This window comes from Phragmites australis, chromosome 6, assembly GCF_958298935.1.
Source record: "Phragmites australis chromosome 6, lpPhrAust1.1, whole genome shotgun sequence".
Classification (NCBI taxonomy): domain Eukaryota; kingdom Viridiplantae; phylum Streptophyta; class Magnoliopsida; order Poales; family Poaceae; genus Phragmites; species Phragmites australis.
In genome coordinates this window covers 8,676,716-8,692,262 of record NC_084926.1, presented here as the reverse complement: position 1 = coordinate 8,692,262, position 15,547 = coordinate 8,676,716, and the positions used below count along the sequence as shown (strand labels likewise).

General features: G+C 46.2%; 2 protein-coding genes across 2 annotated transcripts; one reads left to right on the top strand and one right to left on the bottom strand.

Annotated features, from left to right (window-relative positions):
* Positions 1-6,579: 6,579 nt before the first annotated feature.
* LOC133921521 (histone H4) lies at positions 6,580-7,230 on the bottom strand. The gene has a single exon (XM_062366437.1). The coding sequence runs from the start codon at positions 7,120-7,122 to the stop codon at positions 6,811-6,813; it is 312 nt and encodes a 103-aa protein (XP_062222421.1). The 5' UTR covers positions 7,123-7,230; the 3' UTR covers positions 6,580-6,810.
* Positions 7,231-10,923: 3,693 nt separating this feature from the next.
* On the top strand, positions 10,924-14,507 carry LOC133921520 (uncharacterized). Its single transcript, XM_062366436.1, has 7 exons — positions 10,924-11,542; positions 12,053-12,151; positions 12,469-12,832; positions 13,344-13,478; positions 13,628-13,710; positions 13,848-13,953; positions 14,076-14,507. The coding sequence occupies exons 1-7, from the start codon at positions 11,388-11,390 to the stop codon at positions 14,181-14,183; spliced, it is 1,050 nt and encodes a 349-aa protein (XP_062222420.1). The 5' UTR covers positions 10,924-11,387; the 3' UTR covers positions 14,184-14,507.
* The last annotated feature ends 1,040 nt before the right edge of the window (positions 14,508-15,547 follow it).

Below are 15,547 nucleotides of genomic sequence, written 5' to 3'. Positions count from 1 at the left end.
TCTAACGTTTTTATCCAGTATCCCAAGGATTCGAAGATGCCCCTCTGTGAGTCAAACCAGACAGACCAAACCAGAGACTAAGCCGTGAAAAGAAACAACCCCATAAGGTCGTGAAGCTCCTCTGTGGTCTTCCGGACGCTGACGAAGCCTTTAGAGATTGCTGGAACAAGGTTCAGGTCGGGAAAGTGCTTTTTGACACAAGCGAAGGCAAGGCAGGTGCCATGGATTGTGGTTGCAAATAAGTGATCGCTAATGTTCCCATGCAGCCTCTACTCAAGTGCACCCGCCTCCTCGGAGGCCGCCAAGAACCAGTCGACATGACTAGTTACAATGTCTTCTGGAGTGGGGCATATCTGAATGCCGGTGGTCCGAAACAGTGAGTGGAAGGGGTGAATGCCTTCCTGAGACGATCGTAGAAACTTACCCACCGCTAGTCGTCCTCCCTCATCACTCGCTCCAAGTCTCTCTTCACCGCCGATAGCTCCGCTGGACACAGAAACAGGTCGCAAACTATACAAGAGTCAGTTGGTCAAGTCTCACTTGGCTAGCCTAGGACTACATGTGGCTTCAATGTGGTAGGGCCAATGCACCTCAAAGATCACTTTGTAGGATCTCTCGCTCTACCACAAACCTAAGCTCGCACTCAACCACAGCTTCCAGACTACGCTGGTCATCGACGTTATCAACAGGCATGGTCGGGGGCTTGAAGCGAGCAGGAGGCATGGTCGGGGGTTCAGAGCGAGCATGAGAGGTGGTCAGATCAGGGACTCTACAACCACATCAGTGACACAAGCTTATCAGAGAAATTAAAAGCTTCATTTATACATAATACAAGCTTGAATTACAGATCGAGGTTTACTCTACTTCTACGACCTCCTCATTGGTCTCCAACTGGAAGATAGGCCCTACAAAATTCGCCGACCTTTGACACTTTGCCTCCAGCCTCTCCATAGCTACGGGACCGGCGGGCACGACCCCCTCCCGGACGGTCTCGAGGTTAAAGCTAGGTTCACGATAAAGTAGCACTTGAGGACATATGCCATGGCTTTCACCGTCGTCATCACGTCCTCCAACATCCTCGTCGCCAAGATGCCTGGGAGTTGGGCAAACTTCTCCATCAGGATGTGGATGATGTAGGCGCAACCCAAAGCGGCCCTGTCATCCTTCGAGTGCGGCATCCAGCCTGACGCTCCTTAGGGCTCCTTAGGGCTAGATTACCTTAAAGGCTTCCTCATGAATATCGCAGGCCTTTCGATCATCTTCCTTAAGCTGAGAGTGTTCAATAGTGAGCATGGCATTTTTCTGTTGAAGCTTGCCATTTTTTCCACTGAAGCGTGCACTTTTCCTCCTTCTCTTCGACCACCAGCCTCTCCAGCTCGGCGCACCTACTGTTCGCCACCTCCATCTCGACGATCAGTCTTCAGATAGAGATAGGAAGGCTGGTGACCAAGGAAAGCAGGTCAGAGCCCAGAGCGGGCTCCACGATTGGCTTCATAGACGTTGAGGTCACAGCTAGTGTTACCAGTGTCGGAGCCACTGGAGGCTGGGGGCTGGGGGCTGGAGCATGTTACTGAGGCACTGGAGGAGTTGTAACCGGGGCATATGGTAGGGTCAAGGACTTGTAGCGACAAATGACTATAGAGTCAAGAAAAAAGAAAATTTTCAAAGCATCTACACCTAACCAGGAAACTTACTGCGTGGGCGAAGGGTTGAGCAGGAGCCTCTTCCTCGTGAAGCCGCCAGTGACTAGTGTCCCACATGCGCGTTTGTATCCTTCCGCGGTGAAGGGATCGATGACGTCCTAAGAGGGGTGAATTAGAACACTTAAAACTAATTTTCTAAATCTGCTCTAGGTTTATCTAGTGTGTCTACTCTACCGTTAAAAAGAGATTACAGCCTATCTAGAAAGGTAAATTGTAAGTATGTAAATGCGAAATCATAAATAAGGTAGAGAGAGCAAACTTGGCGCAAAGAATTTTTATCCTGTAATATCGATTGTATAAAAGCCACCCCTAATCCACGTTTAAGCAGCCACCTAGGCTATAGCTCATGGATGGCACCCAGTCATGGCCCTTGAGCCACATAGGCCTCAAGTAGGATGAGCCATCAAGCCACCAAAGTAAGGCATCACCATAAGACTCTTTTCCGATCACTTGTCACCGTCTTCACTTCAGAGCTTGGACCAACAATGCAATGGTCTCCACATTCTCGTACAAGAGTCTTGCTGCCTCTTCACACTAAGTCGGAGGGTCAACATGCTTGAGCCACTAAGGCCCAAGGTGCCAGCGAGTCACCAAGACTCTTAAGGTATCGACGTACCACTTAGTACAAGCTAGGATCACTCCTTGATCCCCTTTCTAGACAGTAACATCTAGACACAACTCCTTCTAGGCCTATTAGCAATAATCGCTCTCTAATTATATGTTTAATTATCTTGGATGATCATTTTAAACACTTTAGTGGCTTAAATACCTTCACTGTTGTATATGAGCTTCATATGGACTCCAGCACCTTTAAATGATCGAGTGGGGGAGGGGGTATTTATAGCCTCAACCCCGTGAACTAGACGTTGCTTCAATGGCTCAAATTTTCTGTAAACACCGGATGATCTGGTATAAATAAATTGTACTCACGCGACCACTCAGCATGTACATCATCTACGAAGTAGCCGTTGGAAACCGACTCAGACTCATTATGAACGCCAGAAGGTCCGGCATGATGCCCTCATATGAACCAACCTCATATGGTCCGACGTGTTCATTTTGTGAACGCCGAAATATCCGACGTATATTAGACTTCGCTGAAAATATTTTTGAATGATGGAGCATATTTGTGAACGCCAGAGTATTTTCTTTGTGAATGATAGAATATCCGATGTGTATATTTTTAATTGACTAGTACTTCGTATTTCGAGCATAACTTTCTGCTCCAAACTCTGATTTTGATGATCTTGAACTCTATGAAAAGCTTGTGAAGTGCTCTACACGATTGTAGAGAAATTCATCCCATTTGATCACATTAAAATTTATAGAACAAATCTAATTTATTTACCTCTTTGTTTAGGCTTCGGTGACTTCTTTTTTGTTACATTCATGAGACCTACTAAACCATATACTTATAAACATGGTAGTATCATTGACTGTGCTATTATTAATCATCAAAATCGCATACATGATGTAGGAGGGCCATGTTTGCCACATGCGGAAGCCAAGTCCTTAGTCGCTTTCTTCCCCACTGGTGTAGGGCCATGGCTAGGAATAGCCTGATCGCCCCTAGCCTGATCGGAGCGTGTTTGGTCGGTGCCGATCTAGTTGGAGCGAGCCTGATCGAGACAAGGTTGATCAACCCTCTACCATCTGGCACCGCTCGTAGAATCCCCACTCGTGGTCTCTGGCTGGCTCCGAGCAGTCTGGTCATAGCCACGATCAAGTTGTTCTGTACCATGACCAGATTGGCGACCGACCGGGGTGGTGCTGGGCAATGGGGTGGTCGTTTGGGCGACCCGGCTGATGTCTCGAACGACCTCCATAACCTCATCTATTATCGGATATTGGACATCGACCTCAGAAAGATTCTACAATGGCCCAAGTCATAAATCCTTTTTCAGGACAAGGACTTAGGGCAATGATTGCGGGGAGAGGCCGAACTTACCAGTTTGAGTCGAGCCCTCTCTGACGAAGGAAGGTCACATAGCGGAGGAGCGCCGTGCAGAGGACCATCTTTTCTTAGGACAACCGAAATTAGGATCCAGATCCACAAATTGATGGCCTCATCAGTGTGATCTAGACAGTAGAAGTATGTAAAGGGTCTTGTGCCTAGCATATAAAAAAACACCAAAGAAATGGTTGTGATGTTACCCACGGAGATCTCCCGGGTATCGTTGTTGCTTCCAGTGTACAAGAATGCCGAACAAGCCCTTCTCTGCAAGGGGCACAACGACGCTTGATGAAATCACTGACGATGTTCGATCCTGTCAGCCTAACTTCTCTAAGCAGTTTGACCCGACTGGCGAGGGTCAGCGGCTCCGGAGTTGTCTTTAGGGTGCTCCCCCGGTTTTCGGTGACCAACGCCGGTGTGCTCGGCATGCGTAGGTTATCCAAGGCGTTGTCTAACGATATGTAGAACCAATTCTCCCTCCAACTCGACCACAACGATTTGAGGCCCATCTCGAGGTAGGAATTCGTGATACCATCGCGGAGACAAAACCGGCAACTCCTGGTGGCCAGCCCGGTCACTAACCGGGCCGAGTAGAAAAATCAAAAGAGATTGAGACACGGCTCGACCCCAATAAAACCCTCGCACATATGAGAAAACATGCTCAGCATGATAATGAAGGTGGTGGGTGTCGTAGAAGGTAATGATAGTGGTGAAGAACTCATAGAAGATAGGCACAAGACCGACCAGGAAGAAGGAAACAAACATGATGACCTCCCCCTAGTGGGGAGCAGGCACGCTCTCCCCGGAGTGGTATCCAGAAGACAGGCGGTGAGAAAGCAAGCCAACGTCACGCATGTGTTTCAGTCTCGCCGTATTGCACTTGGACTTGGGGAAATCTTGCTCATTGCTATGCGTGGCACCATTGCGGGTGCAAGAACAGGAACGGAGAAGAAGGGCTCTGACCGCAAAAACTTAGACGCTATGTGAGATGGCAAAAGGATGGGGAACCATGGGCTTTCCAATTTATAGGACCGGCTTGATATCCCTATCATTGTGGAGTCTAGCCACCACAAAATTTGAAAACATACATGTATGGAACCAAAATTCTCTCGGGTTCGACAGCAATTAATGTTTCTCTCTCCCACTTGCATTTTTCTCTCCCCCATGTTTTCTCTCTCTCCGGACATTTAAACCTCCACTCGATATGGGGTTTCCTGAGTCGAACACAAAATGGGTTGCATCGATGATTGCTTTCCGAACGAACTTATGTTCACATGAGACCTAAGTGATTCGACTGGCCCGGCTTCAGCCAAATGGTGTCCAACAACCACAGAACAATACAGTGAACCACTTAGTCCACCACATTTGCGATGGAGCTTAGGGGCTACTGTTGATGTAAAGAATAAGGGAGTTCCCTGTCTGGAGGACCTAGGCCGGCAAACTCTAGCTGGCAGTTAATATTTTTAAAACCATGCCCCCCTGCGTGACTAGGCGAGGCTCGTGCGACTAGTTCTCTAGTCGCAGATAGAAACCTTGCGACCAGCTCCTACTGATTGCGGGGCAGATATTCACCTAATTAGTCTAATCGCATTTGATGTCATCTATTCATGTGTCTTCATTTCCCAGGCACTCTTTCGGCGGGTGAAGTCGTGGGCCGGTGTAAAGACAGTGTGATCCGATCCATAGCATTTAATGTTACGGGATGGTCTGGCAGACGAGCGTGCAACGGGTGTGACAGCGTTTGGCAGACGGGACAGGGCGGTAAGACAATCAGGATGGGCCAGGCATGCCCCCTGTAATGAGATCTAGGAGTAGCTATTTTGTCAAGTATACAGTAACCACCGTTTGTGGCACGATCTGCTTGTATGTACATTGTACATATCGCCTCCTGCTATATAAAATGAGATAACCATGTCTATAAAGAGAGACTCTGAATAAATTCATCTAACGCATAAGAAGATATACATGACATAAACTATTATCTCGAGGGAGATCTGAATCTGAATAAATCATATTCTTGAGTTTCTTCAACACATACCAACAGCCACTGAAAACGTTAATCACGCACGTATCATCCAGTATACCTGAATATATTATCAGAGATTAAACCACAACACAACAAAAAAGAACACCAAGCCTCACCTATGGCTGTTGGAGACACAAAGGCAGGCAAGCCATTACAGATAGCCAACATGAACTGCAATGGTCTGCATTAGGAGCTGCATTTCATTGTAACTGAAGCTTAAATAGGAGATTCTGCTAACTTCCACATGGGAGATTATGGCTGACGCCTGACGAACATAAAGCAGTGCTGTTGCGATTTCGATCAAACATACTGGAAGGTGTCTTACTATGAAGTAGAGAGCAAACATATCTATTTTGAACCCATATCTCTAACATTGGATGGAACGAAATATACATCAGTTTGTCTATGAACTTCATGCTTCCAACATTTTTAGTCAAAGGATCATATGCAGTGTTCGGGTGAATGTCTTTTTCTTTCCTTCCAAAAACCATACAATCGGAAGGATTTCACGTTTGAAAAGGCAACCTTTTTCTGCAGGAAAATGAATGAAGCACAAGATCCAATGAGCAGTAAGATCACTGATTACCGGAAGAGCGAGGCATCGTACCTTTCGTTGCAGTTTGTCGAGCAACCCTTCGGGGAGCTTAGGAGTGGGACGCAGTGTTGCCGTCGTCGGTGAACACTGCCGGTCGGTCCGTCCGAAAACTTGGGCTTGCCCATCTGGGCTTGGCACTTGGGGGGGGGGGGGTCTCTGTTTTATTTTTCTTTCGGGTCCACGACTCCGAGCATCCAGGTTTGCAAGAAACGAACCGGAGCTCACAGCGCCAACAAAAATAACCAAATCAGAGGGCACGACCACTTGGAAAATAAAAAAAATGCTAGAGGGGCCATGAGAATTGCTAACCGATCGAAATTAACATTTCATTGCAGTGAAGGAGACGAACTGGGGTACAACTGGGAGTTGAACTCTTCTAGGCCACTACGGACATCACAACCATCACCTAAGGAACACAGCACATACCTACGAATCTGGCATCTCTCTACAACGCTAAAGCAGAAGCACAGCACACGGAACCCAAGAGAAAAGGCAGCACCAACAGCAGCAGCGAACGGGGGAGGGAACGCGCTCAGCCGCCGAATCCGTAGAGGGTGCGGCCCTGGCGCTTGAGCGCGTAGACGACGTCCATGGCGGTGACGGTCTTGCGGCGGGCGTGCTCGGTGTAGGTGACGGCGTCGCGGATGACGTTCTCGAGGAAGATCTTGAGAACGCCGCGGGTCTCCTCGTAGATGAGCCCGGAGATGCGCTTCACGCCGCCCCTCCTCGCCAGCCTCCGAATCGCCGGCTTCGTGATCCCCTGGATGTTGTCGCGGAGAACCTTGCGGTGGCGCTTCGCGCCGCCCTTGCCCAGCCCCTTGCCGCCCTTGCCACGCCCAGACATCGCCGCCGGAGGGGGAGGAGACTCCGCTGCTGCTGCTGCTACTACGAAGTGCGCGGAGCTTTCGATTTGGAATTCAACGCGAAGGCTTTGGTGCGGTGGAGCGGTGGATTTACGGTGGGCTTTATAGGGGAGGATTCGGGAGGGAGCGAGGGAGGTGGGGAAATTTTTGTTTGTGGGGTTACTCGGGGGAAAATTTCAGTGCAAACCAATTCTTCGGTGCAAACCGTGAAAACTCTCTAAAAAAACATGTTTAGATGCACCCAAAAAATCGGGAAAAAATCACACATGTACATAAGGGGGTGACACACATGCATATAAAAATTCAAGGCTAAACTCTTTTTAGTTCATGAGATATAAAAATGACAAATCGGAAAGAAATTGACAAAAATGACAAAAATCAGTATCACCCCCTCATGTAAATCCGATTTGTCATTTTTATATCTCATGAACTAAAAAGAGTTTAGCCTTGAATTTTTATATGCATGTGTGTCACCCCCTTAGGTACATGTGTGATTTTTTTCCGATTTTTTGGGTGCATCTAAACATGTTTTTTAGAGAGTTTTCACGGTTTGCACCGAAGAATTGGTTTGCACTGAAATTTTCCCCTTGGGCGGGAGGCGAAGATTTTTGGGGAGTGGTTTTGTCGGACGGGTGCGTTTGAGGCGTCGGATCGGGGTTGGAGGGTAGGACGGGCTCGGTGGTGTTTCCGCGGATCGGTGAGGTGGAGGGCGCGAAGGGGCGGATCCGTGGGTGTGAGGTTTGTTGGCGTTGGATGTGATCGGATGGTGGAGGTCTCGGTAACTGGAGTTGGGGCGGATCGATGACGTGGCAGTGGTTTTGGGGGAGCATGGGCTGCATTGACGGAGCGAGTCCGTGGGCTTTGCTGGATGTGAATAGCACAAGGGCTGCTTGAGACCTTGAGTTGCTGGGATCACAATTCAACCGATTTATTTTCTTTTTCTTTACCAAAAACATTTTTTTGGCGAACTTTACCAAAAACATTGTAACATTGTCAACCTGGGAAATACTGCCATGCTTTGAAAGTTGGTCGACATTGGTTTGTCATACATGAAGCAATCACAAAATTTTGACATGACGAATAGGGGTTTATTTTCATATTTTTGGAACAGATAAAATAGACGCGACAAAGATGAACGTGTATGATGAATTGGACTGGCAGTAAATTGGATTTTGAGTACCATAACTTGCTAAATGGCTGCAAGCAGATCATATAACCCAGACTAACAAAGATGTTCATTGACGTGATTCCGTAAAACTCTTTCGATGATAGAAAGTGAACTGAACTCTTTCGCTGCTATTTTTTTCTTTCTGAAATACACACTTTTCGATGATATAAACTTCATTGCCTATTTTTTGAAGGAAGTAACACAGTGTTGGACAGGAAGATGAAGCTTCATCCAACATGGCAGCATATAAATAGTACCCCCCAGTAAAAAAAATTAACATTTTGTACAAGAGTCCAGTTAAACTTTTCGAAACTTTAACTATTACTGACTTTTAAAATATTTAAATAGAAAACATGAAAATTATATGTGCCTATAATTTATAAATTTATTGGATTTTATAAATACGTTGTTATAAAAAAAAGTTCAAAGTCACACATCAGAGGTCGTGTCGTTATCCAAGACATGGTGAATTTGGAAAATACTATCGCGAAAATCATCTAGGTTTGAAGCTTGGACACCGGCGAGGCGGACGAGACCTGGAGGATGTATGGCGCGAAGAAGACTCGACCGGACGAGCGTGACAGCTTGCAGTCACGTTCCCGATGACCCGACTGTCCACACTGGAAGCAACGGACGATGTCGCGACAGCCAACAGTGCGGTGTTCGCGAGCGAGGCAATTAGAGCAACTCCCACGCGTGTTCAGGAGGTAGTGGGTGAAAGCGAGGGAGGGCAGAGAGGAATGAAGTCGCTTCACCAGCCTGCCCTGCTAATTTGAAGAACTCGAGTTGGAGCACAGTGAATGTGGGTCTTTTCACCACTAATGCTTTGCTCTGACCCGAGTCCATCCCACGTCCAGCTGATGCGGCGCGATCTTTGACGACCGGGAGCGTGGCAGAGGGTGGCGGAGAGGAGTAACGCTCCTAGCTCAGTGATGTGACCAGTGGCTATAGACACTTCCAAGAGTGATGAAGGCTCCGACCGAGTGTGGGGACAAAGTAGAGGTTGGTGGCCAACGTTACTGCAACCATTACTCGGACGCTGGCCCTGTCTCAAGGTGTCAGCAAAGGAGGCCGGGCCGATGCGGCTCAAAATCAAAGAGGCAAGCGTGGAGGTGTCTACGTGAAGGGCTGGAAGGGGCTTCAGCGGGTACAGACACGATCAATGACAGAGGATCTCGCTGGATTTGAAGTGCTCGAAAAGGAGGGTGCAAATCTAAGGGAAATCCATGAGGATTAAGGACATTGGTGAATTTTGTGTGGTTGGGGATGGGAAGAGGGCTGCAGGTAGATCAGAGGGAGCAGTGGTGGATGCGGGAGCGGGGGCAGCAGAGGTAGGGGCCACGACGGCAAGGGGGCATGAGAGTGTTCCTTCAATTTTCTGAGATCCAGCAGGTCATCCTGATTTTTATGTCCTAGGGCCTATATGTCATCCTCACGGTTGATGATGTTTTTCAATATAAGCAACTTTGCAATGGTATCCACTTAATTTTTTTCAAGACGTTAAGTATTTGTGATTAGAGTGAACAAACACTACATTACTGCTCCCATCAGATCTCACAAAGTCCCAAGAGTGTTGTATAAGAGAAATAAAGATAGGGTGTGTTTGGTTGGATGCACAAGCCCCCAACCAAGCTAAGCTAGGGCCAGGCTAACTCAACGCTGTCTCCATCGGTGCAAGACCTTCCTGTTTGGTTCGCATGTATTAGCTAAGTCTGTATTGGGTTGATCTTGTTTGGTTGTCTGGCTTGCAACCTGAACAAGGATGTCTTGCTGCCTGGCAACAGTAGGTAGCGCTAGGGGGTCGCCTCCCCTCCTCCAAGCTCTAGTGAACACCACCACCTCACTTGAGAAGTGCACACGACCGCCACGACTATGGCATCCACGTACAATGTCAACCCTGGTCCCAGCTATTCGTCAGAATCGATCGACCCGACCTCTTCCTCATCGGTCCGAGCACCAAAGACTCTCTCGTGAGCCACGACATCGCTTGCATCTTCAGAGCCCCTCATCCAATCTATCGGGAACTAGAGCTCCACTGTCGTTGCCACCCATCCCGCTGTGAGGCGCCGTCAGTGAGTTTCCTCTCCCCTCCAGCCATGGAAACCTCGACAACGGCCAGCATGGCAGCCATCTGCGGGTTAGCCGGCGGGTGTCGGGAGGGGTTGGAGTAGGCATGATGGAGGCGGGGCATCAGGAGCGGAAGTGCGGCGACCGGCGGTGGGTGGCGACGGCAGCGAGGTTGGCCAGCGGATGATGGACGGGGTTGAGGCGGTGGCGCTGCAACCAGAGATATGTGGGGAGGTGTTGGTGGAGCGGGGCGGTGTGGGTCTTGGTGGGTGCGTCAGGAGAACGGAGGCATCGACAAGGGGGGAGCAAAGGCGTCAGGAAGAAAAGTAGTTGGTGTGGATGTCGCAAGGGAAATACGCCATATTTATAGGGACAGTCTCAGCTAGAATGCTCGTATTTTGCGTTTCCACCTGACTTACAGGCCTCTTTTGTATTAGTCTGGCATAACTGTAACCTCTGTGCAAGCAACCAAACAAGTGGTTATTGCATTGGGCTCACTTGATTAGGAGCTTGTGCACCCAACCAAAAACACACTTATAGATACTCCGATTACCGATTACCTGATCAAATATTGAAGAGCCAAATCCAACCCAGACAGAAAAATTCAACATGTAGTCGCGTCATCTGAACTTCCGAAGGGGTCTCCAATCAAGCGCTTAACGATCCCCGACCAACGCTGGAGCACATCACAAACCCCCGTCCCCCAAGACCCCAACCGTGGAGACCCAGAGGAAACCCCCGTCCCCCAACCGTGCAGACCGCTCGGCCATAGACCTCCGCCGCCCCTCGATTCGCCGCCAGCCGCCAGCCACCAGCTGCATCGACATCTCAGCCTCGCCGTTTTGGAGCCCGACGAGCTGCAAATTCACTGTCCGCGACACAGGAAACCCAAGCGCCCGTCGCCCCCAACCGTGCCTTCCACGCGGCCAAAAAAACCCGCCGCCTCTCTCTCTCTCGGCTCTCGGCCCGCTGGCCCGCACCGCACCGCTCGGCGCCGCGATACACGATCGCATGGCCTGCGCCAGCTCCGCGCGGAAGGTATCGGCGGTGCTCTACCACTACCCGTGCCCGGACGGCGCTTTCGCCGCGCTCGCCGCCCACCTCTACTTCTCCGCCGCCGCCCGCCCCGTCCGCTTCTTCCCCAACACCGTCTACGACCCCATCAGGTTAGCCCTGCCAAACTAGAAGCTGGACTTTTGGTTCCTCTTCCGCTCTGAAATTGCTATCCACTGCGACTCCAATGCACGAAATTAAATCTGACGAGCACTGCAGGAAGCATGCCCTTTTCAGTTCTTCAGTTTGGCCGTGTGGTAGATTTGAGCAAAGTTTTACCTTTTGTAACTATCTGACTGTAGCTGCAGACTTCCTATTCTTTAATTTTAGCGTGTAATGATCAAACTGTTTACCTTACAACGTTAAAGATTAAAGAAGTGCCTATGAAACTGTCTTTATTTTGGGAGAGGATGTAATGTGGATAAGTTTAGCATAACCGGACCTCAATGAAATAACTTATCTTGGATTTCACGATCGATTAGAATTGAAATATAAAATTCACCGGAGCTTTTTTGGTGCTACTGTGGTATGTTTGTCTTTGGAAACGAACACTTTCAGTGACGCTTTTATCTGGCATTCCACTTATTGTGATGACATTTACTTTTTATCTGCTGCTTTTTTAGGAGCGATGCACTTCCGTTTGATGAAATTAAAGATGTTTACCTTCTCGATTTTGCGGGGCCTCCTGGTTTTGTTGATGACATAGCGCCGAAGGTTGAGAGGTCTGTACACATCTGCATTCATTTTTTATTATCTAGCTATTTTCTACGTGCATATTCTGCAGGTGTTTATTTGGTGCAAATCCTGGTTTATTTTTATTTCATTAGTTGTACAAATGTGACTTTGGCCTGCCTAACTCAGGTGTGCTGATTGTAGTTGTGTTTTGAAACCTCATTTTCCTTGGGGGAAAAATGCACGGATCCTCTTGCGTGTTGTTATTTTCTGTAATACAGACGAGAGTTTATTCAATGTCATTTTACAAACAAGTAGCTCTATGGTGATTAAATACTATTGACCCTAACTGTTTTACCCTTTTCAGTGTAACAATCTTAGACCATCATAAGACTGCTTTAGAAAGTTTGTGTGGGAATGCCAAACTTGGGCAAAATGTGATCAAGGTCATAGACATGCAGCGTAGTGGTGCAACAATTGCATTTGACTTCTTTAGAAGCAAGCTCCTGATGGAAGCTAGCACCTTACAGAGTAATGTAAGTGGTAAGGATGCAGCTGAAGTCAAATATGTACCCGACAACAAGGTTGAAATGGTACATAAGCTTTTCAAGTTTATTGAGGATGGGGATTTATGGAGGTGGAAAATTCCAAATAGCAAGGCCTTCAGCAGTGGGCTTAAAGATTTGGACATTGAATTCAATGTCAACGCAAACTGTAAATTATTTGATCAGGTAACACTTACCTGCTGTTAGTCCTTTTTGCAGAAGTGAATCCTGCTTCACATATGCATGTATTGCTCCTTTCATAACCCTATGCTGTTTATTTGTTTAAAGTATCACAGTTATGATTAGCTAAAATTCGGACAATATTCATCTCAAAGCTGCAGCTCAGCAAAGCAGCCACTTAAATAAGCATTATAACCATTTGTTATTGTGTTCAGGATCAGTATCTTTTCCTAAGACTTCACAGTTATTGATTTTAGTTGAATAATTTTCATCTGATCATCTCAAAGCTTTTCTATTCAATGGAAAAATGGATAATCATTGTCACCTTATGGTAATTAAAATTCGGGAATGATGTTGTTCCGTGAGAAGTTATCTTTCAATACTGGATATTATGTGTTATTCTGTTGCTATTACAAAACAGTAGATCAGTCAATTTGGTCATCAAATCAATGGTCATCTTTCGCTTCTGATGTTTACTTCACTAAACCCTTCTATACAAATGTGTTGGCTGTGGCAGTTATTGGAGTTGGATCCTGAGCGTGTCATTTCGCGAGGACAAGTGACTCTGTTAGAGAAGCAAAGATTAATAGATGGTTGTCTGGAGAAGTCCTATGAAATTACACTGGGATGTGGCCAGTTTGGGAATTGTCTGGTAATTCTGCAATACTCAGATTATTTTTCACTCCTAAGCAGTCTAGCATCGAAATGTTTTAATATTTTAATTTGTTTTCTACCTTTGCTTTTCATTTTCACAGAGCTACTGTTTTTTCTAATATAGTTAGGCTTTATATGGTTCAATAGGCTGTCGATGCTGACGCTATTTCAAATTTGAGAAGCGAACTTGGAAATCAACTAGCTAGCAAGAGCCGTAATATGAATCTTAGGCAAGTTTTCTGTTCTCCTGTCGATATGGACCCGGATTCTAGTTTTTTCTTGCATTGCTTTGTATTCACTATTTAAGATATGAATTTGCACTTCGTTACAATATGGTGTCATGATACAAGCTGTGCCCATTTTTCAGAGGTATTGGGGCTGTTGTATATAAAGTCCCTGAGCTGAATAATGACCAGATGCTGAAAATAAGCCTGAGAAGTTTAGAACAAGAAGACACCACTTCTATCTCTCAGGTACATTTTTTCCCCAGATGAGGTTTCTACGGCTCCCTCACCTAGCTTTTCAAAGGGCTCTACATCAAGAGTCAGGACTGATTCTAGCTTATAGAAGTATTGATGTATGATCTTGCTTGTAGGAATATGGTGGCGGAGGACATCGGAATGCTAGCTCGTTTATGCTGAGCGTTGCTGAGTTTGAGAGGTGGAAGGTTGGAGCTGAACCTTCTAGCACAAAAGGTGCTTAATCATCTTGCTGTCTTAATATTCGTAAAGAAGGAAGTACAGAAGTGAAAATCCCCAGCGTAAGGCGGTAAGGGTGTGGGGCATCATGAGGATATCATCATTCAAAGGAGACCAAAGAAGACATGTCCGGAGACTTAGCAGAATTATGCTGTCTTGCCATGTCTTACTGTTGATGCTTGTGAAGAGCCTGTGCTGTGGACACTTGCTTTACATCGCTAAAATCATTAGTTTAAAATCTACAAGCTGAAACAAATAGGCTTTAGTCTGGTTCGATGGCTTGGGCATTTGTGAGAAATGTTAGATTATTATCAACCATTTTTCCTTTATTTGGTTTTCTTCTTGGTTTTATTTCTCGTTCTCATTCTTTTATTTTCATCCATCTCTAATAGTTTTACTTCGAGTTTTACTTCGAGTGGAATCGTGAAGGGAAAAAAGAGATAATTTTGTCCTAAAGCGAATGATTTTGGAATCTTTTCGTGATGAGAATCATAAAGAGAAATTATTGTAACGGAACGAAAATTTTATCATGAAAAAATTCTATCTTCTAAAGAAAAACTGTTGAAGATAATCTTAACGTTTGGGTCATGGGGTGATTCAATGTGTGTACTGTAAGATAGAAGCATCAACAAGGGTCCCTACCAGAAAGTCCTGGACGGTGGGCATGCATATATGCACGACCTTTTTACCCCTCATATCCTGTTGGGTCCTGACTTTAAGCTCCATCCGCGGCAACGGCCGACGCTGTGTCGTTAACGTCTTGTCACTTGTCAGGCACACGATGATACGACCGCTGCTGCAATCATCTGTCTCTCTTTTCACCGCTTGTTTTGCCTCCTCCTGTGTTGCTTAAGCTTGTACTCCAACTTCTTTATTTTATTTTAAAAAACTTCTTTTATTTTGGGTGGACCATGCTTTGTTGTAAATGCAGAAAAAGTGGTACTGGCACAGCAGAAACCAAATATTACTATTAGGTACTTCCTTGTTGAGATTTTAGAAATTGATATATTAAGAAAATGAGAGGAAAAATATAAGTATGGCATGTCAAGTTTTAGAGATGGTAGTTATAGAATTCTTCATTAAGAATGGATGGTAGTTTAGTATTAGATTATGTTATTAATGATTTATATTTATATGATCTTTTATGTTTTTATTTTTTTAATATTTAGCTATAAGTTAAGATAATATAATAATAAATTAGAGTTATATACATCATATGATTTAATAGACCGAAACTTTTTTCCATTGTAAAAACAACTTGCAGCGAGACCAAGGGTCTGTTTGGATCCTTAGGCAAGACTTGCCTCTCCTAGCTGAGCAAGAAATTAGAACTGACTGAGTGTTTGGATCTCTAACGAGCTTTCCTAAG

Bases quoted from the DNA above. Each gene is read 5' to 3' on its own strand.
- LOC133921521 (XM_062366437.1), bottom strand. From the start codon at position 7,122: ATGTCTGGGCGTGGCAAGGGCGGCAAGGGGCTGGGCAAGGGCGGCGCG.
- LOC133921520 (XM_062366436.1), top strand. From the start codon at position 11,388: ATGGCCTGCGCCAGCTCCGCGCGGAAGGTATCGGCGGTGCTCTACCAC. The intron at 13,479-13,627 runs GTAATTCTGCAA...ATGGTTCAATAG, and splicing joins GCCAGTTTGGGAATTGTCTG to GCTGTCGATGCTGACGCTAT. The intron at 13,954-14,075 runs GTACATTTTTTC...TCTTGCTTGTAG, and splicing joins ACACCACTTCTATCTCTCAG to GAATATGGTGGCGGAGGACA.